Source organism: Panthera leo, chromosome A1, assembly GCF_018350215.1.
Source record: "Panthera leo isolate Ple1 chromosome A1, P.leo_Ple1_pat1.1, whole genome shotgun sequence".
Lineage (NCBI taxonomy): Eukaryota > Metazoa > Chordata > Mammalia > Carnivora > Felidae > Panthera > Panthera leo.
In genome coordinates, this window is record NC_056679.1 from 135,716,255 (window position 1) to 135,738,271 (window position 22,017).

The following is a 22,017-nucleotide window of genomic DNA, read 5'->3' on the forward strand; positions in this document are numbered from 1 at the left end:
GGCCTAATATAAATATTGCCCATCTCAATTATCAAATATGAGACTGGTATTTGGTGGTAGCAATAAGCTATTCTGGTGATTCATAACATGATTCATGATTTTTTTTTTAAACCTGTTTGGAAAGTTTTGTTAAAAAATATCACCATTCTCTTTTTTCTCTCTGTAATTTTTTCATTTCAGTAAAAGGAAGCCAAGGACAATTTTTTTTTTTTGCTTTCAGAAACAGAGTGGGTTCAAGTAATGAAGAGTGATTTGTGTACTACTGTGGGCCAGCAGTCAGGAACCCCATACTAGAACTGTCTGAAGTTCACCTCACTACAGATCCTACCATGAAAGTTGCAGTGAAAAAATAGATCACTTTTATAGAATCTTTGAACACAAGTATGACAAAAAGGCATATTCAGTGGGAGTTGGTGTCACAGGATGAGTTCCCAACAAGGATAGTATAGAAAGAATTCTGGCTTAGCTTTAAATAGCCTGTATTTTCATTTCAGAGTGAAGCACTTAAAATGTGTAACCATCAGCAAATTGCTGAATTTGTTCAAGTTTTTCAGTTTTCCTCTCCAATACTATACAGTGTGATAGGCGGGATCACAGTAGTGTATTATGTATTACTTTGTAGCAATTGAAAACTTAATGACTAAACACCCAAAAATGTAGTGGCTAAAAACAACAATAATCACTTAATAGCTCATGGTTTCTCTGGGTCTGGAATTCTGGACCGTTTGGTTTGGCAGTTGTGCTCAGTGTCTCTCATGAGGCTGCAATCAGATGCCAGAGAGGACTGCGGTTATCTGGAAGCTTGACTGGAGCTAGATTATCTACCTCCAGTGGCTCATTCACGTGGCTGGCAAGTTGATGCTGGCTGTTGGCGGGAGGCCCCAGTTCTTCCCCACATAGGCCTCTTCACAGGGCTACCTGATTGAATTCATGATACGGTGGCTGACTTACCCCAGAGCAAATGATCTATGCTTGCAAGGCAGGCAGAGCAATGCCTTTTATGATCCAGACTGAAAAGTTACAACACTCACTTCTGTCATATTCTACAGGTCACACAGAACAGCCTGTTTCACTGTCAGAGGAGACTGCACAAGCACATTGATACAGAATGGAAGATTCATTGGGGCCATCATGAAAGCTGGCTATTGCTAATGGGTGCAAGTGCTTTCTAAACTGTATAATGCTATACAGATGACAAAAGGTATTTTATGCATACAGTGACCTAATGAATCCAGAATATGACCTAAACAACTGCCTTTTTACCCTACTTAAAATGTCCCCAGATAGGAATTACCTTGTCAACAGCATAGTATAATGTGATCATCAATTCATATGCCATGATATACTTTGGAGCCTCTAGCCTCACAGGTGTATCATCACATTTAGCTCACTACTTAGCTTATTGCTACTACAAGTGAGGTTAAATTAATATTAAAGTGAGGGAACTTTGAGGGAACTTTAAATTCTGTGATTCCCATATATTATTAGGTATGACTTGACACAATTAAGAGACAATGGTAAAGATGGTGTGTTTGTGTAATGTATGAGAAGTTTGCCTATGAACATATCAGAGCTCAATAAAAACCCAAGTGACAAAGAGCTGGAAGGTGACCAGTAATAGTTACGCAATGACAAACAGCACTGTCAGACCCTATTCTAAGGGTTTTGGAAATGTGAAGTCATTTAAGACTTGCAGCAACCCAATGAATAGTTGGAAACTAGGAACCAAAAGGTAAATACTTTGCCCAAGTAATAAATCTAGTGATTGAATATTTGTGGGGCCAGTACTCAAATGCAGGCAGTCTAGATCCAGAGCAAGAACTCAACCTTTACATTACCTTGACTAAATTATGAGTGTTGGTATTCTGCCTTTTTCAACTCTGAATATTCGCAACTCTTAGAAACAACAAATGCTCCAGCTCAAAACCTTGGAATTACTGTTTTGTTTTTCCTCCCCCCACAACCCATATCCAGTCTGTCAGTAAATCTTATTGGCTAGAAGCCAAAATGATACCACCTTACATAGCTTACTGCAATAATTCTTTCACAGGCCTTGATTTTTTTCTTGCCCCTTTAAGTCTATACTGCTGTCAGTGTAAAGGGCCATAGTGAACTTTGAAACAATCAGATCACATTACTTTGCTGAAAACTCTACAGTGGCGTTTTTGTTTTTTTTTTTTTTTTTTTTTTTTTGGCAGTGTCTTTTCAGTGATGTCTTTTAACACCTATTTAAATTTTTTTTTTTAACCTTTGTTTTCATTTTTGAGACAGAGAGAGACAGAGTATGAATGGGGAGAGTCAGAGAAGGGGAGACACAGAATCTGAAACAGGCTCTAGGCTCTGAGCTGTCAGCACAGAGCCCGACGCGGGGCTCGAACTCACGGACTGAGAGATCACCACCTGAGCCGAAGTCGGAAGCTTAACCCACTGAGCCACCCAGGCGCCCCTTTTAACACCTATTTAAAACTGCAAGCCCTACTATATCTCTTTTCCTGCTTTATTATCTCTATAGGACTGAATTCTGTGTACCATATTTTATCTCCTTCCATTGGAAAGCATGGTTCCTTGTCCTTTTCCCTCCAGATTTCTCAGAGCCTGGCACATAGCACTCAATATACATTCGCTGAATAGTGAATTAATGTGTTGAAAACTTGTGCGAATCAAGGTTGAGTACTGCTCACAGTTAATAAGCACCTACTATGTCTAAACTTTCTGGATATCTGATTTACTCTTCAAAACCACTTATGATGTATCCTATTTCCATTCTACAAAGTAGAAAACCGATGATCAGATGTCTGTTCCACAGTACAAAATTCTTCAGCTGACTTGGAATTTTTTCTCCCGGTAGTGCTTCTTTACAAAGGACTGAAGTAAGAACGCCACTTGGCCAGCCCTAAGGAACTGGGTTTTTCTTCTAAGTAACCTGAGATTGCGATGCTAGGCGTCCATAGCAACCGTGGCGCCCTGACGCCCTTGCGCAATTACCAGAAAGCGAGATTCGGAATAAAGAGGTCAAGCCTTCCACACTCATACATTAAGCCCCGAACTCAGAACATCGTAGCAGAACGCTGACCTGTCTCCGGTAGTGAAGGAAATATCTAACTTAAAACCGTAACAGGGTTACAGTCACCACCTAAAACATTCCGCTTCCGGGACCAGCAGGCTGTGGCGAGCCGCGGCGCGGACTACGCGGAAACGCCAACAGGCCTGACTCGTGCAGCTTCCGTAGGGGAAGCTCTGGCCGGACTTAGCAGCATCCAGCTCAAACCGGAAGTAGGGGCGGAGCTAGTAAAGCGTCGGCTCCCCGTCAACGGAAGTGGTTGTTGGAGGCTCTAAGGTAGCTTTAAATTCCTGCTGTCTCAGGAGCTCGCCCTTTACAGTTGGAGTCGGGTTTCGTGCGACGGATGGCGGTGGACGTGAAGTCGCGAGCAAAGCGTTATGAAAAACTGGACTTCCTCGGGGAGGGACAGGTGAGGTTCCCGGGCGGGATTCGGGGGGACCTGAGCCGAGAGCGCGGAGCCGCCTGACACACTCGCACGTTTTCTGGTGGAAGTCAGAGGACTGGCCTGGCTTCTTCTTCTTTTTGGGCGAGTCTGCCCGTATGTGTACCCTAGAGGAGAGCTCCCGAGTGGTCCTCCCTTTCTGAAGAATAGACTGGAACGGGCAGTTTATCACCTCACCACGTTTCAAGCAGCCGCGCATCTTCAACAGCCGTGGGGTGTTTGCTTCTCCAGATCTGAAAAAGTGACAAGGCAAACACAAAAGAGCTCCCACGAACTTAGATTGTTTCTGCTTTTCTCTCTAGTTTGCCACGGTTTACAAGGCCAGAGACAAGAACACCAACCAAATTGTCGCCATTAAGAAAGTGAGTTACCGTCTGTTATTTTTCCTGGAGTCTCTGAGCATATCTGTGTGTGTGAGCTCTTGCATGGGCTTTTTACTACTCTTGACCGTACTCTGCTCATGAGGAGTTATTTATGTCATTTTCGGGGAAGGTAGAATTTATTAGTATTTTGTGTTCCAAGATGGAACTCGGTTGAACTAGTTTTTTGTTGTTGTTCCATTAGTTGAAATAAAGAGGAAGCTGTATGTTACGTTTGCTTTTTAAACTCAGACGTGGGTAAGGGGGACAAGGACTCATCTGTTGGGTCCTTAGAACTATTTTAATATCCTTATCTTCCCAGGTCACCGTTTCTGCCACACCTGCATCCATTTTGTGCATCGTCTGTATTTTCTTTCTTTCTTTTTTTTTTTTTTATTAAGTTTATTTTGAGAGGGGGAGGAGGGGCAGAGAGAGGGAGAAAAAGAATCTCAAGTAGACTCTGTACTGTCAGCAGATTCGAACTCACAAAGCGTGTGATCATGACCTGAGCCACAATCAAGTCCTACAGCTTAATGGTCTGAACCGCCCCCGCCCCCCCCCCCCCCCCCCCCCCCCCCCCCCGCCAGGCGCCCCTCATCTGTATTTTCTGTGTACAGATTTCCATGTAAGGCTTTTACGAGCATTATCATTATCATTTTAAAAAATTATTTTTGTAGCTTTTTGACTTGGATTCATTCAAGAAATTTCAGTCATATTTAGCTTATTTTCTACATGTCAGGCACTTTCACTTAGGTTTTTTCTTTTAGTCTTCAAAATAGCCATGTGAAATAAAGTATCCCTATATAATACTTGAGATGCCTGAGCTAAGAAAGATTAACTCGTCAAGCTGACACAGATCCTAACTGATAAAACTAGAATTTCAATCCAGGTGTTTTGATGCCAGGTTGCGTGTTCTTTCCTGTGCTACTGAAATCAGTAACCCTCTGAAAGAGAGGCTGTTGTCACATTTCAGGGCCTGTTGGGGGAGGTGATCTCCACCTTCTTATTGTTCCTGTTGCTGTTTGAATCTGTTTCTCATTCAAAATTCCTAACTCCTTTGAAGCATATCCCCCTGATTCATTTAATGCCTGACTTCCTATCTCCCTTTGCACAGTTATTTTTGCTATTTTTGTCTTTTCACTTTTTCTGGCTTCTCTCCGCTTCATTTCCCAATTTATGTTCTGTAATCCAGCACTGTAGCTATTCCTGTGTAAAAGCCTAATCTATTCTGACCCTTTCTGAAGTTATGTTTTTATTTCTACCCGTGGTTCACTATATTCTAGCCCCACTGACCTTTCTGTCCCTTGAACACATTAAATTCAGTTCGTTCCCAGGATCATTGCAGCATCATATGCTGCCTTCTGGTTAGCATATTTTTCCTCTAAAACTTGGCATGACTGATTCCTAATCTTGAAAACTCACTCACATGTCTGTTCCACATAGAGGCCTTCACTGGTCACCCTTGTCTTCTTTGCCATATTTCTCCGTTATCTTCATAACATTTATCAAAATCTGAAGTGCTCTTACCTGTCAACTTATTGTGTGTCTACTTCCACTCAAATAATACTTTGGTCTGTTGCCAGTAGTTTTGTAGACATTTATTAAAAATGTATTAACCTGGGGTGCCTGGGTGGCTCAGTCACTTAAGCGTCCAACTTCAGCTTAGGTCATGATCTCATGGTTTGTGAGTTTGAACCCCTGTGGGCTCTCTGCTGTCAGTGCAGAACCTGCTTTGGATCGTCTTTCTCTCTCTCTCTCTCTCTCTCTCTGATGCTCCCGTGCTCACGCATACAAGCTCGCTCTCAAAAATAAAATAAGACATTAAAAACTATAAATAAAAAATAAAAATGATTAACCAGACTGATATAATTCCTTTAGTGTTAGTATATTGAGTTCTGTAGTTGTCTGAAAATCCTAGTGGGGTTTGTTTCGTTTGGGGTTTTTTTTGCTTGTTTTTAACGTAAGTTAGGATTTAAAATCCATCCTGTTTCTCTTTGATAGACTTTTACCCCTTGACGGTGACTCACAGTGGAATCTTCTTTTATTTATTATTATTTCTTTAATTTTGAGAGAGCGAGAGAGCAAGGGAGAGCGGCAGTGGGAGAGAGAGAGAGAGAAAATGTCTTATGCAGGCTCCACTCTCAGCGTGGAGCCCGATGCAGGACTCGATTCCACTACATCGGGATAAAGACCTGAGCCAAAATCAAGAGTCAGATGCTCAACCGACTGGGCCACCCAAGTGCCCCGTACATTTATTTTTTTAATATCATGTTTAAGTAATTTCTGCCAGCCAGTAAGTATAAGGCTTGACTCACCATCCCAGGATCAGGAGTTACATGCTTTTCCTACTGAACCAGCCAGGTGCTCCTTTACATTTAATTTTTATTTCCAATAATACATCTTTGTGGTTTTAAAATAAAAGGCCAAGGCTTTTTAAGGTGCTTGACTCTTCTAGCCCTGTTTTTCACTCCTTGGAGCAATCAGTTTCAACTCCTATAATTTGCCTCTGGTATTTACTTTTTTTTTTTTTTTTTAATGTTTATTTATTTTTGATAAAAGAGAGCGAGAGAGACAGAGTGCAAGTAGGGGAGGGGCAGAGAGAGAGTGAGACACTGAATCCGAATCAGGCTCCAGGCTCTGAGCTGTCAGCCCAGAGCCTGACGCGGGGCTCAAACCCACAAACCACGAGATCATGACCTGAACCAAAGTTGGATGCTTAACCAACCGAGCCACCCGGGGGCCCCAAAATTTGCTTCTTTTTAAGCAATCTCTACACCCAACTTGGGGCTTGAACTCACAACCCTGAGATCAAGAGTCACATGTTCCACCTATTGAGCCAGCCAGGCACCCCTTTCTGGTATTTATTTATTTCTGTTTCATTAAATAATTTGCTTACATCGTTATTTCTTGAGACCCCCCCCTCCCCCAAACCTCGTTTTAGGCATTCTTTCTGCTATAGATTTGATGTTTTTGGACCTTCCCCTCCCAACACTCAAAATTTTTACTCGTTCATTTACTAACATTTGTGCTTAATTTTACAAAAAATGAATATTCTGTATTCTTTCACCTATTGTATCTTGGACTTTTAAGATGTCATAGAGGTAAGTGGAATATTTAATTTCTACTGAAATTTATAAAATAGCATTGGTCTCTACCTCATCTTTTTAAACAGACCATACTGAATTTGTGTTTCCCAATTTATTTAACCAATCCTGTATTAGTGGCCTTTTGGAGTATTTTGTTTACTTGCTGGCTGGCTGCCTGCCTGCCTAACCCCCCATATATAAATTTTCTTTAGCAGTTTGTTTTTCTGATGCAGCATTATTTCTGAAATCTTCTACATGGATACTGTAGATCTGGTTTATTTATGATCATTGGTGATTAGATTTCATCATATGACTACAGTAAAATTTGCCCATCCAAATTCTTGTTGATAAACATTTAGGCTGTTTTGTTGTCTTTATGTTTTCCCTTAAAATAGCCCTATAGACATTCATATGTCTATATCCTATTCATGTGAGTTTCTTTAGAGAATATGTCCTTATTTGAAGCCAACTATGAATTATTATTCTTTTAGGGAATATATAGCATCAGCCTCACCACATATTGTTAGATTGCTCTTCAAAGTGGTTGGACTAGTTTGACCTCCTCCCCACATTCTTATCATATTTGTATTGTCAGATTTTACAACATTTGTCAATTACCTGCATCAGAAATAGTATATGATTAAAAAAAAAACAAAAAAAGAAATAGTATATGATTGTTTAAATTAATTGTTTAAAATAATTGTTTCAATTTCTCTGATTACCAGTTAGATTGATCATCCTTTCTTAGATTTATTAACTTTTTAGACTTTCTCCTATGAGTTTTTCTGTTAGCTTGCTTACATTTTTTCCTTCCTGTTGATTTGGTGGAATTCTTTATATATTCTGGGCATTGACCCTTTGTCAAAAATACGAACTACAGGGGCGCCTGGGTGGCTCAGTCAGTTAAGCGGCTGACTTCAGCTCAGGTCATGATCTCGCGGTCCGTGAGTTCGAGCCCCGCGTCAGGCTCTGTGCTGACAGCTCAGAGCCTGGAGCCTGTTTCAGATTCTGTGTCTCCCTCTCTCTGACCCTCCCTCGTTCATGCTCTGTCTCTCTCTGTCTCAAAAATAAATAAAAACGTTAAAAAAAAAATTTTTTTAAAATACGAACTACAGATATCATCTCCCAGTCTTCGACTAGACTTTTAGTTTATATATGGTATCTTCTGAAGCACAGAAATTTAGAATTCTGTTCTGGTTGAATTTGTCCATTTTTTTCCTTCATGGGTTTCCATTTTGTATGCTTGCCAACCTCCAGTTTGTAAAGGATTCTATTTTCTAAATATTTTAAAATACTGCTTTTCACACTTAGGTCTTTGTTCCATCTGGAGTTAATTTTTCTATTTTGTGTAATATGAGGATCCAGTATTTTTTTCCTTGCTGACCCAGCATAATTGATAGTCTGTCCTTTTCCTGGTGAGTTGTAACACGAAGTTCTGCATTTAGTTGTAGTGCCATGTTCCATTACATACTTGGATCTGTTTCCGGGCACCGTACTTTTTTTCCATTGATTGATTTTTTTCCATCCTTGCTCAAGTACTATAGTGTCTTTAATTATTACTGCCTTATAAAAAGGCTTGAAATCTGGTAAGTTGCACATACCTGTTTTTCTTCAAAATTACCTTGTCTACTTTATCTGCCATTTGGGAAATTTCTGACAATCAGAATTTGATATGAATTAGATATTACATGGTGCTGAGGCATTATTAATAATTTTGTATGTATGAAATAGTATTTTGCATATGTAAGAAAATGTCTATTTTAGAGGTGCCTACTTAAGTACCTGGGGATGAAATGACATGAAATGTGAGGTTTGTTTTAAAACATTTTAGCCAACAGAAAGGGGGGCAGAGATTAATGATGTAGTAAGTGAGGGTCACCTGAGTGGCTCAGTAGGTTGAGCATCCAACTTGGTTGAGATCATGATCTCATGGTTGGCGAGTTCGAGCCCCATGTTGGGCTCTCTGCTGTCAGCATGGAGCCTGCTTGGAATCCTCTGTTTCCCTCTCTGCCCTTCCACCACCTGCATGCGCTAGCATACTCTCTCTCTCTTTCTCACAAATAAACATTGAGGCACCTGGGTGGCTCAGTTGGTTAAGTCTCTGACTTTGGCTTCAAGTCGTGATGTTGAAGTTCTTGAGTTTGAGCCTGGCATTGGGCTCTGTGCTGAATGCTCGGAGCCTGGAGCCTGCTTCGGATTCTTTCTCCCTCTATCTGTGCCCCTCTACCACTCGCGCTTTGTCTCTCTCTCAAACATTAAAAAAAGTAAACATTTTAAAAATAATAATAATGAAATAAGTGTGGCAAAATACTGATAATTGTTTAATCTGGGTGATGAAGTAGATGACTTCATGAAACTAATGTATTTTTCCTGTGGTTGGAAAATGTAATAATTTTGGGGGCACCTTCCTGGCTCAGTCGGTTAAGTGTCAGACTTCGGCTCAGGTCGTGATCTCGTGGTTCATGAGTTCAAGCCCCACGTCCACCTCTGTGCTGACACCTCAGAGCCTGGAGCCTGTTTCAGATTCTGTGTCTCCCTCTCTCTCTGTCCCTCCCTTGCTTGCTCTGTCTCTTTCTCTCAAAAATAAATTAAAAAAAATTTTTTTTAATCCAGAAAATTAATAATTTTTAAAATTGTTCTTAGCTCCTTAATATCCCATGTAGAATTTAGAATCGATTTGTCTTCTTTCTTTCTTTCTTTCTTTCTTTCTTTCTTTCTTTCTTTCTTTCTTTCTTTTTTAAATTTTTGTAATCTTTATCTATTTTTGGGAGAGAGAGAGAGAGAAGCAGAGCTCCAGCGGAGGTGGAACAGAGAGAGAAGGAGACAGAATCCGAAGCAGGCTCCAGGCTCTGAGGTGTCAGCACAGAGCCCTATGTGGGGCTTGAACTCATGAGCTGTGAGTTCATGACCTGAGCTGAAGTCAGACACTTAAACGACTGAGACACCCAGGTGCCCCTGTCACTGTTCTTTAAAAAATGTTGTTGAGATTTGGATTTGGTTGCATTGAACTTAAAGAAAATTTATGTATTTGGTATATTTATGATAGTACTGAGTTTTGCTGTCCATGAATGTGGCATTTGTTGATTTTGGTCTCATTTTTAAGCATGTTTTAATATTCTTTTATAATTTAGTTTTGGAAGGCTTAGCACATCTTAAAGTGCCTTATATTTTTTGATGCTATACTAGTCTATCTTTACGTAAAAAGTTGTGTCTGTAGTATTCTAGGGAGATGTCTTTCTATGTCTTTTAATCTATATTTTTTATCATTATCAAGAATCTTATTTTTTTAATTCCAGTATAGCTAACATACAGTGTTACATTAGTTTCTGATGTACAATATAGTGACTCAACAATTCTATATGTAACTCACAGTTTATCATAAGTGTACTCTTAATCCCCTTAACCTATTTCACCCATTCTCTCTACCTTCCCTCTTTGTTCTCTGTAGTTAAGAGTCTGTTTCTTGGTTTGTCTCCTTTTTTATTTGAGTTTGTTTTGCTTCTTAAATTCCACGTATGAGAGAAATCATACGGTATTTGTCTTTCTCTTACTTATTTCACTTAGTGTTATAGCCTCTAGATCCATCCATGTTGTTGTAAATGGCAAGATTTCGTTCTTTTCTTTTTTGTGGCCGAGTAATAGTCTATTGTGAATATATGTACCACATCTTTATCTATTATTCATCTGTAGATGGACACTTGGGCACTTGAGTTGCTTTTGTTGGGCTTTTGTAAATAATGTTGCAGTTAACACAGGGGTGCATATATCTTTTTGAATTAGTGTTTTCATATTCTTTAGGTAGGTAAATACCCAGTAGTGAAATTACTGGATCCTGTGGTAATTGTATTTTTAATTTTTTGAGGAACTTCTGTACTGTTTTCCACAGTGGCCGCAATCAGTTTGTATTTAGTTTTTTAGGTACAATAGCTTTTTCAGAAGTAGTTCTTTTTTATTTTGTTTTGTTTTGTTTTTTAGTATTCTTGATTGCATTTAGTCATTGTATAAAGCAGTGAGTAAGAGACTGGTGTAAGCCTGAACCTATTAATGCAATTTGTTATACTTATTTTTTTATTGTTACACTTATTAATGGTAACAACAGTTAAACCATTTTTTGTATTCCTAATTTGTAATTTTGCTTTTTAGAAACTGTTTCCCTAAGAGCATATTATTGGGCATATTAATAAACATGTTACTTTAGAGGCGCCAGGGTTGCTTATTTGGTTGGTTGAGCATCCGACTTTGGCGCAGGTCATGGTCTCGTGCATCTTGAGTTTACGCCCTATATTGGGCTCACTGCTGTCAGCATGTAGCAGCCTTTGAATCCTTTGTCTTCCTCTCTCTGCCCCTCCCCCACTTGCGTGGGCCCTCTGTCTCAAAAAAAAAAATACATAAACATTTTTTTAAAACATGTTATTTTATGTTTATATGTTATGTATTTCCTCCCAAATAGACTACCTTGAAGTGATATTTTTGTTTGTTAATCAGGATGCCCTCAGTTACTTTTCCACATTTAATCTTGCAAAGATACAGGAGACATTTATTTTCTTAAGTCCATTATTTGAATGTATAACTTAAAAACTTAAAGAGTGAGGAATGGTAGGTACTTGATCCTTTTCTGATATTGTTAATTTTGCTTTTCAAATTCGTGATTTGGACTCTCTTCTTGCTTACTAGCTACATGTAAGTTGCTACATGTTTTTACTGTGGCTATGTATTTTAAGTGTTTGTATTTTATGCATGAAGTCTAAAATAATTTAACACATTTTTAGTGTTTGTCTTTTTTTCCCCCTCTACCAGATTAAACTTGGACATAGATCAGAAGCTAAAGATGGTGAGTATTTAATGTAATCTGACCAAACAGGATAAGTGTTTCTTCTCACTGAGGAAGTTCAAGTATTAGTGTTCTAAGTGGCTCTGGGTAGAGTTTTTGCAGGGTGCTAGAAGAGTGGACTCAGGATAGAGACAGGATATCGGTGATATCCACCATTTGGTTGTTAAGAGTCATGTAAGTCACTCAAGTCATCTGAGTAAATGGAACATAGCAAAGTTATTTATCAGTGGCTTGTCTTGCAACCTTCATTACTGTTTAACGTGTTGTTGTAAGCAGTTTATTCTTTATCTTAGCTTTTAATTACTTTAAAAATTCAGGATATAACTTCATAGAAGTACAGAAAACTCTCTGGAATAAATGTATGGAGGAAAATATCTTTATCCCTTCCACACCCTTGTGTGCTATAGTGTTAAGTCTTATTTAGTCATCGAGAACTAGTTTTTATAAAAAGGATCCATCATCTATTTAACAGCTAGTACCAGATCTTATTTTAAATTAGGAATTCTATCTTTTGTTTTGGGAAAGATACTGTCTTACCACTGTTTTGCTGTTACCATCAAGAATCTGTTGCTAATATTCATAATGTAAGAAGGAGGAAGCTCTTGACATATTGCCTTCATGTTACAAGCCGACACCTGTTATTCCAGCAGTCTTCTAAAGTGATATGCTGCAAAGTGAATACTTTTTGTCATTATTTATCATAGTCTGTGTGAAGCTAGTTTCAAAATAAAGCAGTATAAAAGAAAACCAGATGTCATAAAAATTGGCAAAGTAGCCCTTATTTTTCTGTAGAATATGCATATCTATTCCCCGAAAGACTAACCTTTCCCCAAAAAATATGTTTGTAAGAAGATATGAGACTTCAGAATTGCTTTTCACATTTTGCTCTGCTTTTTTATATAGGTATAAATAGAACAGCCTTAAGAGAGATAAAATTATTACAGGAGCTAAGTCATCCTAATATAATTGGTGTGAGTATGATCTACGTTGTTTCTGGGATATGGGACCCTGCCATTTCTGAATGTGGTAGTTGTTGATTGAAGGCTCAGCAAGATGAGTTGTTTTAGGTGAGCCTTGTAAAAAAGCTTAAAAGTTTATCATGCCGAAATGTATTTTTTGTTCTAATTGAACTGGAGGCAGTGTCTTTAAAACCGTACAACTGATGAAATAAATTTAATTTTGTCAAAAATTATTTTGAAGCCTAGAGAGGTCTAACACGCATAAGCTTGAGTAAGCTCCCTACAACTCTGTGCCATAATTTCTACCTCATAGGGTTGTTGTGAGACTAGTTAATTTATTGAATGTGTGCAAAGTACCTGGAAAATAGTGCCTGGCATAGAGATGGCATATAATGAATTATAGCTGCCACTGCTATTTATAGGATTTTCTTAAATACTGAGCATGGTAATTTTTCTGAATTAGAGACTGAGGTGAGATTTTCATTAATGATTTCTTAATTATAACTGAAAATTTTGGAGGAGAATTTAAGTAGTTAGTGACTTTTTAAAAAATGTTTGTTTATTTATTAGAGAGAGAGAGCACGTGAGTAGGAGAGGGGTAGATAGATATTCTCAAGCAGGCTCCATGCTCAGCACAGAACCTGATGCGAGGCTGGATCTCATGACCCTGAAATCATGATCTGAGCTGAAATCAAGAATCAGACACTTAACCAACTGAGCCACGCAGGGACTTCTAGTGACTTTTTAAAAATATTAAAGTTTAGTATTTTTGTGCTTCAAAGTACTAATTCCTAGGGGGGAAAAAAGGATAAATGTCAAATTTAATAAAATAATTCAAATTTAACAGGGAAATATCAGCAGTCCAATGCTAGTTTAAATTTTTTGAAACTACTTTGGTTGGTATAATTTTCAAGTATTTAATAGAGAATCAGATTTTGATCTTTTTTTTTTTAATACTGCTTTGCAGCTCCTTGATGCGTTTGGACATAAATCTAATATTAGTCTTGTCTTTGATTTTATGGAAACTGATCTGGAGGTAAGATTAAGATTCGTAGAGAAATTTTTTTTCTCTCTAAATCAAAAGAGAACCTAAATGTTTATTTTCTATGTTTAAAGATACTGTTAGTCAAAGGAATGCTTAATTTTGTTGAAACGTGAATGTACTCCCCCGCCCCCACCAGAATGACAGAGAGAGAGAGCATTTGTGTTTGAGCACACAGGGTAGAGTCAGATGGAGAGGGAGATAGAGAATCTCAAGTGGGCTCCAGAGCCAGCTGAAAGCTCTACTTGGGGCTCAGTCTCACAACTGTGAGATCATGACCTAAGTCACAATCAGAAATCAGACGCTTAATTGACTAAGCCACCCAGGCACCCCTAAATGTGAATGTACTCTTTTTTTTTTCCTTTTAATGTTTATTTATTTTTGGGACACAGAGAGACAGAGACAGAGTGTGAGTGGGGGAGGGGCAGAGAGAAGGATACACAGAATCCAAAGCCGGCCGGCTCCAGGCTCTACACTGTCAGTGCAGAATCCGACACAGGGCTCAAACTCACAGACCTCGAGATCATGACCTGAGCTGAAGTTGGACGCTTAATTGACTAAGCCACCCGGGTGCCCGAGTATTCTTAAGTGAAAGATCTTTTGAGTCATTTAGCCATATTCCCAGTGTTAGATACAGAGATTTGGATTTCAAAGCATTTTTGTTGACCAAGTTCCCTATACTTTATTGACATTATTTTTAGATAAATGAGTATCAGGTCTTTCAGAATTTCCATATTATTACAGAATATCATCTTTTTGAAAGCCAAATTTTTGTTTTTGAGAAATTAAAATGTTACGGTTTTTCTTAATATTAATTGAATCTCAAAAATTGACAATCCAGGGATGTTGAACAACTGAAAGTCTCATATGCTGCTGGTGAGAATGCAAAATGGTACACAGCCAGTTTGGAAAATAGTTTGGCAGTTTCTTAAACAGTTAAATACACACATAAAGTACGATCTCGCAATACCACTGCTAGGCATTCAAGAGAAACAAAAACCTGTCTACACAGAAATCAGTTGGTACACAGATGTTTAGCTTTATTCATTATTGCCCAAATTGGAAACAATCCAGTACTCACTTTTGTCTAGTGAATATATAAACAAACTGTGGTATATCTATATAATGGAATACTTTTCGGGAATAAAAAGAAATTAACTACTCAATTAAGCAACAGTATAGAGAAATCTCAAATGCATTGTACTAAATGAAAGAACCCAGGTTCGAAAGGCTGTGTATTATATGATTCTATTTATGTGATATTATGGCAAAGGCAAAACTAAAGGAATAGAAATTGGATCAGTTGTGGCCAGGATTGGAGTGGAGGGAAGTACTGGGTACAGTGGGGCCTGAGGCAATTGGGGGTGGGAGTGAGGGTTATCGAACTCTTATCTTGATTATGTTAGTGATTACACAACTGGATATGTTTGTTAAACCTCATGGAACTATGCACCAAAAGGGGCATATTTTACCTGAATCTGATTTCTTTTTTTGTTTTTGCAAATGGGATTGTTCTCTTAATTTTTCTTTCTGCTACTTCCATATTAGTGTTTAGATATGCAACAGATTTCTCTATATTGATTTTGTATCCTGCCACTTTCCTGAATTCACTTATCAGTTCTAGTAGTTATTTATTTTTATTTTTTTTCAATATATGAAATTTATTGTCAAATTGGTTTCCATACAACACCCAGTGCTCATCCCAACAGGTGCCCTCCTCAATACCCATCACCCACCCGCCCCTGCCTCCCACCCCCCATCAACCCTCAGTTTGTTCTCAGTTTTTAAGAGTCTCTTATGCTTTGGCTCTCTCCCACTCTAACCTCTTTTTTTTTTTTTTCCTTTCCCTCCCCCATGGGTTTCTGTTAAGTTTCTCAGGATCCACATAAGAGTGAAAACATATGGTATCTTTCTCTGTATGGCTTATTTCCCTTAGCATCACACTCTCCAGTTCCATCCACGTTGCTACAAAGGGCCATATTTCGTTCTTTCTCATTGCCATGTAGTACTCCATTGTGTATATAAACCACAATTTCTTTATCCATTCATCAGTTGATGGACATTTAGGCTCTCTAGTAGTTCTTTAAATACTATGTGAATCTTTAGGGTTTTCTATATAAAGTATTATGTCATCTGCAAACAATGAAAGTTATTTCTTCTTGCCAGTTTGGATACCTTTTATCCAAATCTGATTTCTAAAAAAATAAAATGGGTATTTTTAGCTAGTATAACTTAAAAATCTAGGAATAAACTGCCTTTAAGTACAGTTCACAAATAATGCCATCAAAACTCAGTCTTGGACTTTAACTTAACTCTATTTTCTACTTTGTTGCCTTCCTTCTCAATATAGTGCCTAATTTCTCATTATAGTGGCTCAGGCACTTCAGGCTCAGATCCTTAGAGTTTATTAATCTCTAAAGAAAGAGAAGGTACTTTGTCCTTTTTCATTCTAGCAGAAGTACTTGGCCTCTTTAATTAGCTTGTCTAGGATCACATGTCCATCCCTAAACCAGTGTCCTGGATAACAGGCTTCAGTTTGGTGGTTGCCTGTGCCTGGGTCTTGTATCTAGCTCTAGAGGCCACAGGTAGTGGTCAGTCCTGTTTTACATTCAAACAAATGATGAATGCTGTTATCAGAAGGGGCTGTACATCCTGGGGCAAGCAAAACAACAGATGTTCACTATTAGTGACATAGTGAAATCTTTTAAACAGAACAGGAGGAGAGAAAGCACCAGAAGAGATATTTTTCTAACCATGTAACTTGAAATTCTGACAGTGCTTCCTAAGGAGAGTTAGGCAGTCTTTCTTGAGATTGTTCTGTAGAATGGATAAATTGATTTTATGTCTGTAAATGATTTTATGTGATATAATTTATTTGGAATAATTGTGTATTATATACCGGCTTTGCAGGTGATAATAAAGGATAATAGTCTAGTGCTGACACCATCACACATCAAAGCCTACATGTTAATGACTCTTCAAGGGTTAGAATATTTACATCAACATTGGATTCTACATAGGGTAAGGTTTTTATCCAAGTATGATTGATTCTTTATATTTTAGTCAAGGTTTATGTAGCCAATTATTACATAAATGGTCTGAATATGTAAATTGTTAAAAATATAGCTGGACCCCATTTTATCCCACCTTCTTCCTCTGTGTTCCCTTCAGTTGTTCCAGGAGGTGGTGCTATGAGGATTCTAAAATACTATGTGAAATTTAAAAATGGAAGAGACCCAGTTCATTTTTTTCATAGATGAAGAGCTAAGTTGCTAAGTCACCTGACCAAGGTTATATGTATTTTTTCAAGGTCAGTAGCTGGTAACTGACAGAGTATTAGAATCTAGATGTTTGGGTTAACTCCAGTGTTCTTTGTGCTGTATTGTTGTGACAGAAAAAAAAAAATACAGTGAGAATCTGGATTAAATTATACAATCCTAAAATTGTTTTCGAAAAACAAAATTTCTAAGAACTCTAAAAATCTATGAAGTAATAAAATTTCTGAAATAGTTGAGTCATTGTTAGAAACATCCAGCTATTGAAACAAGACTGATTATCTAATAAGTAGATGTTCTTAGATATTCTGTTTAGATAAATAGCTGAGAATATATAATTTGTAGTCAGTAATCCTCATATCCTAAACTTGGGATCCGTTTTGAGGTTATTGCTAATATCCTTATAGTATAGATTTTGAAGGATATATTCCTCATCCTCTCTAAATGCACAATGTTTTTATTTACCAAAGTTCAGATGGCAGCAACTCTTTGTTGAGTTCATAGTCATTACACTAGGCTGTTCACAGCAATCTTGTAGGTAAATTGAAGCTCAGTGATCCAAGGTCTCACCAAAGTAATATAACCAATCTTAATTTTTCTTTGGTAGGATTTTATATCAGTGAGAAAAATACCGATTATTATTTAAATTTGGGGTTTACCCTGTTATTACAAAGTTTAAAGTTAAGCCAACTAAGTGTATTGTTATAATATTCTCTTGTGCCCTGCTTATGTATTTATTTAAAACCTCCATGTACAGGATCTAAAACCAAATAACTTGTTGCTGGATGAAAATGGAGTTCTAAAACTGGCAGATTTTGGCCTGGCCAAATCATTTGGGAGCCCCAATAGAGCATATACACATCAGGTTGTAACCAGGTAAGAATTTTTTAAAACACTGAAAACTTAACATTGTGTGGGATTTTTTTTTTTTTTTTAAACAAGTTCTCCGTGGGCCCAACGTGGGCTTGAACTCATGACCCTGAGATTGAGAGTCCTATCTCTGCCGACTGAGCCAGCCAGGTGCCCCTTGTTGTGTAGGATATTAATCACAAATGAGCATCATTTGGCTTCTTTGATATATCTCGGCAGAGTTCAGGAATTGTGGTGTTTTGCTAAAAACATGGACCTCTTTACGTTTAACCACAATGAAAAAAATACAACCATTTTTTCAAATGGAGTTCGATTAAGTCCGTTTTCAGACATTTACCTAACAAGTTTTGGGACTAATTTATACCACTTCTACATTTTAGTTAGGTTGGCTGGAACTGTAGTGGCTATTTTTTTACATATTTACCTGATGGGGGGGGGGGGTTGTGTTTATTTTATAGGTCATTAAGTGATTTCATGTTTTAAATCATTCAGTATGAATAAAAATTCTCTAAAACAGTACATTGATAACTGGAGTTTTCACGTTTTTAGTACTCATGTTTTATACTTTTTATGTATAAAAACTAAAAAAAATCAAATGAAATAGATAGGGACAGATTTTATAATTCTAGTCAGGATGTCATTTGTTAATTTCCAAGTCTATTTTAAGGATCTGAAATTTCCTCTGTGAAAGGGTTTATTTTTTTTTTTTTTTTTTTTTTTTTTTTTTTTTTAAATTTTTTTTTTTTAACGTTTATTTATTTTTGAGACAGAGAGAGACAGAGCATGAACGGGGGAGGGTCAGAGAGAGGGAGACACAGAATCGGAAGCAGGCTCCAGGCTCTGAGCCATCAGCCCAGAGCCCGACGCGGGGCTCGAACTCACGGACCGCGAGATCGTGACCTGAGCTGCAGTCGGACGCTTAACCGACTGAGCCACCCAGGCACCCCTGTGAAAGGGTTTAAAAGGATAAGAAAGTATGGGGCAGCCTGGGTGTGAGTGGCTCAGTTGGTTAAGTGTCTGGCTTCGGCTCAGGTCATAATCTCATTATTTGTGGATTTGAGCCCCACGTTGGGCTCTGTGCTGACAGCTTGGAGCCTGGAGCCTGCTTTGTGGATTCTGTGTCTCCCTCTCTCTCTGCCTCTCCCTCTCTTGTACTCTCTCTCTTAAAAATAAATAAAACATTAAAAAAAAAAAAGAAAGAAAGGATAAGAGAGTAGGAATTGGAGACCATAAGAACAGACAGCTTTTCAGAATAACTAGAGAATGTGGAGACAGCTATTGGAGGAGGTAGGGTCCAGAGAATTTTTTGTTGTTACTTTGTTTTTTAGTTTATTTCTTCAGGCTGAAGAAATAATGTTGTTTGTACATTATTGGTAAAAGTCTAGTGAAGAAGAAAACGTTGATGTGGGAGAAAATGGAGAGGATTTCAGTATTCTTTAAAATAAGCAAGAGAGGGGCACCTGGGTGGCTCAGTCAGCCGAGCGGCTGACTTCGGCTCAGGTCATGATCTCACGGTTTGTGAGTTCGAGCCCTGCATCGGGCTCTGTGCTGACAGCTTGGAGCCTGGAGCCTGCTTCAGATTCTGTGTCTCCCTCTCTCTCTGCCCCTCCCCACTCATGTTCTCTCTCTCTCTCTCTCTTTCTCAAAAATAAATAAATGTTAAAAAAAAGAAGAAAAAAAAATAAGAGAGCAAGGTCTCTCATACCCACAGTTGAGATACTGGCTTTAAAATAGTCCAGAATAGGGGCATCTGGGTGGCTCATTCGGTTGAGCGTCCAGTTTTGGCTCAGGTCATGATCTCACAGCTCTTGAGTTCGAGCCTCTCGTCGGGCTCTGTGCTGACAGCTCAGATCCTGGAGCCTGCTTCAGATTCTGTGTCTCCCTCCCTCTCTCTGCCCCTCCCCTGATCGTGCTCTGCCTCTCTCTCTCTCTCTCTCTCTCTCTCAAAAATAAAATAAACATTTAAAAAAAAAAAGAATAAATAAACATTACAAAACAAAAAAAACAGTCCGGGATGATTTAGCTGTAGTTACAGATGGAAAGGCAGGTTGTGTGAATACAAATGACTGTAGGTGAATCTGTAGAAAATTTTTTTTTCTTTTGAAAAAACAATTTTTTTTCCCATTACTTGAATTTTTTTCAGTGAAGTTGGAAGTAGGATTATAGGCTTAGGGCAAAGATGGTATTGAAAGTTTCAGGAGAAAGAAGGTGTCAGTCATCTAAGAGTGGAAGAGTGAATGGACCAAGGATGTGTTTAATTTCCAGTATGGAACTGATTGGTTTTACAGCCAGTTTTTCTTGAGTTATATCTGTAAACATGAATTTCATCAGTGGGATGGTTTCGCTGAGGAGTTTTCTCCAAGAAATACTTTAATAATTTCATTTTAAATTATTTTAAAATTCATTTTAAATTATTTTAAAATTCATTTTAAAATTAAAATATTTCTGGGGTACCTGGGCGGTTCAGTTGGTTAAACGTCTGACTTGGCTCAGGTCATGATCTCGTGCTCTGTGGGTTCAAGCCCTGTGTCAGGCTCTGTGCTGACAGCTCAGGGCCTAGAGCCTGCTTTAGATTCTGTGTCTTCCTCTGTCTCTGTCCCTCCCCTGTTCATGCTCTCTCTCTGTCTCATTCATAAATAAATAAAATAAACAAACAAACAAACAAAACTTACAATATTTCTTTTTGTTCTTCAGGTGGTATCGGGCCCCCGAGTTACTATTTGGAGCTAGAATGTATGGTGTAGGTGTGGACATGTGGGCTGTCGGCTGTATATTGGCAGAGTTGCTTCTAAGGGTAAGTCTAGGATTGATGTATACACTACAGTATTGTAATCAGTATTCTTATAACTTGGGTAAGATTATCTTCCCATTGATAATTCTCGAAGAGGAGCACCATTCTTATAATAAAAAGCCTACAAGCTGACCAGTTAAAAAAAAAAGCCATCTTCCCCAGTGTAGCCTTTTGTTAATGTTGATGTGAGGTGAGAAGATCTCTCATTTAGGACAATGAAGGTTTTATTATAGGTCATTTCTATGTTCTGAAATACAACTATAATAAAATCTTCGTTAGGCCATAATATGGTAATATCTATGCAGTAACTAAATGTGTTAGGATGAACTTTTGTAGTCCTGGGACATTTTTAGTTTGGGGCTGTTTAAAATTACACTTTAAGAGATGTGTAAAACCAGCCACTGCAGCTGCACTATATAACTAAACCTTGTGTGAGAAGATTATTTTAGTTCTCTTCAAACAAAGCAGACATGTTGGTCCTCTCAACCAAGGATTCGGCTCTCAACAGAGCATTCCTCTCAACTGAGACCATCTTAAAACAAGACATCATCTCCTACCCTGGTGGAGACAAAGATGGTGCATGAGAAACTTTTCTTTAGCTATAAAGTTGGGTTTAGCCTTTCTGAATGATGACAGCAAAGGAATATTGGGGAGTCCTTCTGAAGCTGAGAGTTTTTTCCTCCTTACATTCCAGATATTCCAACCCCAACTGTTTTCAAGTGATACGTATTTAAAGAAATGTAAACCCAAGGCACAAAAATACAGCTTTTTAGTTTCTTGAACACAGAAAACAGCTTCTATACACCAGTTACTGTTTTGTTGTTTATTTGTTTTTGAGAGAGAGGGGGCGCAAGAGAGCAAGGGACAGAGAGGAGAGCAAGAGACATTCCTCCGAGGGGCAGAGAAAGAGAGAGAAAGGGGGTCACCTGAAGCGGGGTGAGAGAGAGAGAAAGAGAAGCAGAGCTCACCTGAAGCAGAACTCGTGTTTTTACCTGAAGCTGGACTCGAGCTCACCCGATGCAAAACTTGAATTCACGAACCATGAGATCATGACCTGAGATGAAGTCGGACACTTAACCAACTAAGCCACCCAAATGCCCTGCAAAGTTGACTTCTTAAATATCTTTCTTAGTTTAGCGTGAGTTATATGCATCATTTTGAGAAGCTCATTCCTCTGGGTGCTTGCAGAAGAAACCCTCACACATTTAGATTTGAAGATGAATAGTAATCCGTGTGCTAGTAATGGGTCTTGTGGATCAGCTGGCTCTGCTACCCACAAAAACAAAGAATTTACCAGAAAT

General features: G+C 38.3%; 1 protein-coding gene across 9 annotated transcripts in view; it reads left to right on the forward strand.

The window, feature by feature from the left end:
• Positions 1 to 3,095: 3,095 nt before the first annotated feature.
• Positions 3,096 to 22,017, forward strand: part of CDK7 (cyclin dependent kinase 7) — a 62,858-nt gene continuing 43,936 nt past the window's right edge. For 3 of the 9 annotated variants that reach the window (XM_042940466.1, XM_042940459.1, XM_042940471.1), the window contains exons 1-8: positions 3,099 to 3,470; positions 3,806 to 3,865; positions 11,746 to 11,779; positions 12,683 to 12,750; positions 13,706 to 13,774; positions 16,691 to 16,801; positions 17,813 to 17,931; positions 20,620 to 20,719. In XM_042940466.1, coding sequence (XP_042796400.1) covers positions 3,405 to 3,470; positions 3,806 to 3,865; positions 11,746 to 11,779; positions 12,683 to 12,750; positions 13,706 to 13,774; positions 16,691 to 16,801; positions 17,813 to 17,931; positions 20,620 to 20,719 — 627 coding nt within the window. In that variant the 5' untranslated portion in view covers positions 3,099 to 3,404. Of the gene's footprint in view, positions 3,471 to 3,805; positions 3,866 to 11,717; positions 11,780 to 12,682; positions 12,751 to 13,705; positions 13,775 to 16,690; positions 16,802 to 17,812; positions 17,932 to 20,619; positions 20,720 to 22,017 lie in introns of all 9 variants that reach the window. The other 6 variants (XM_042940476.1, XM_042940473.1, XM_042940456.1 and 3 more) reach the window with 5 other exon arrangements.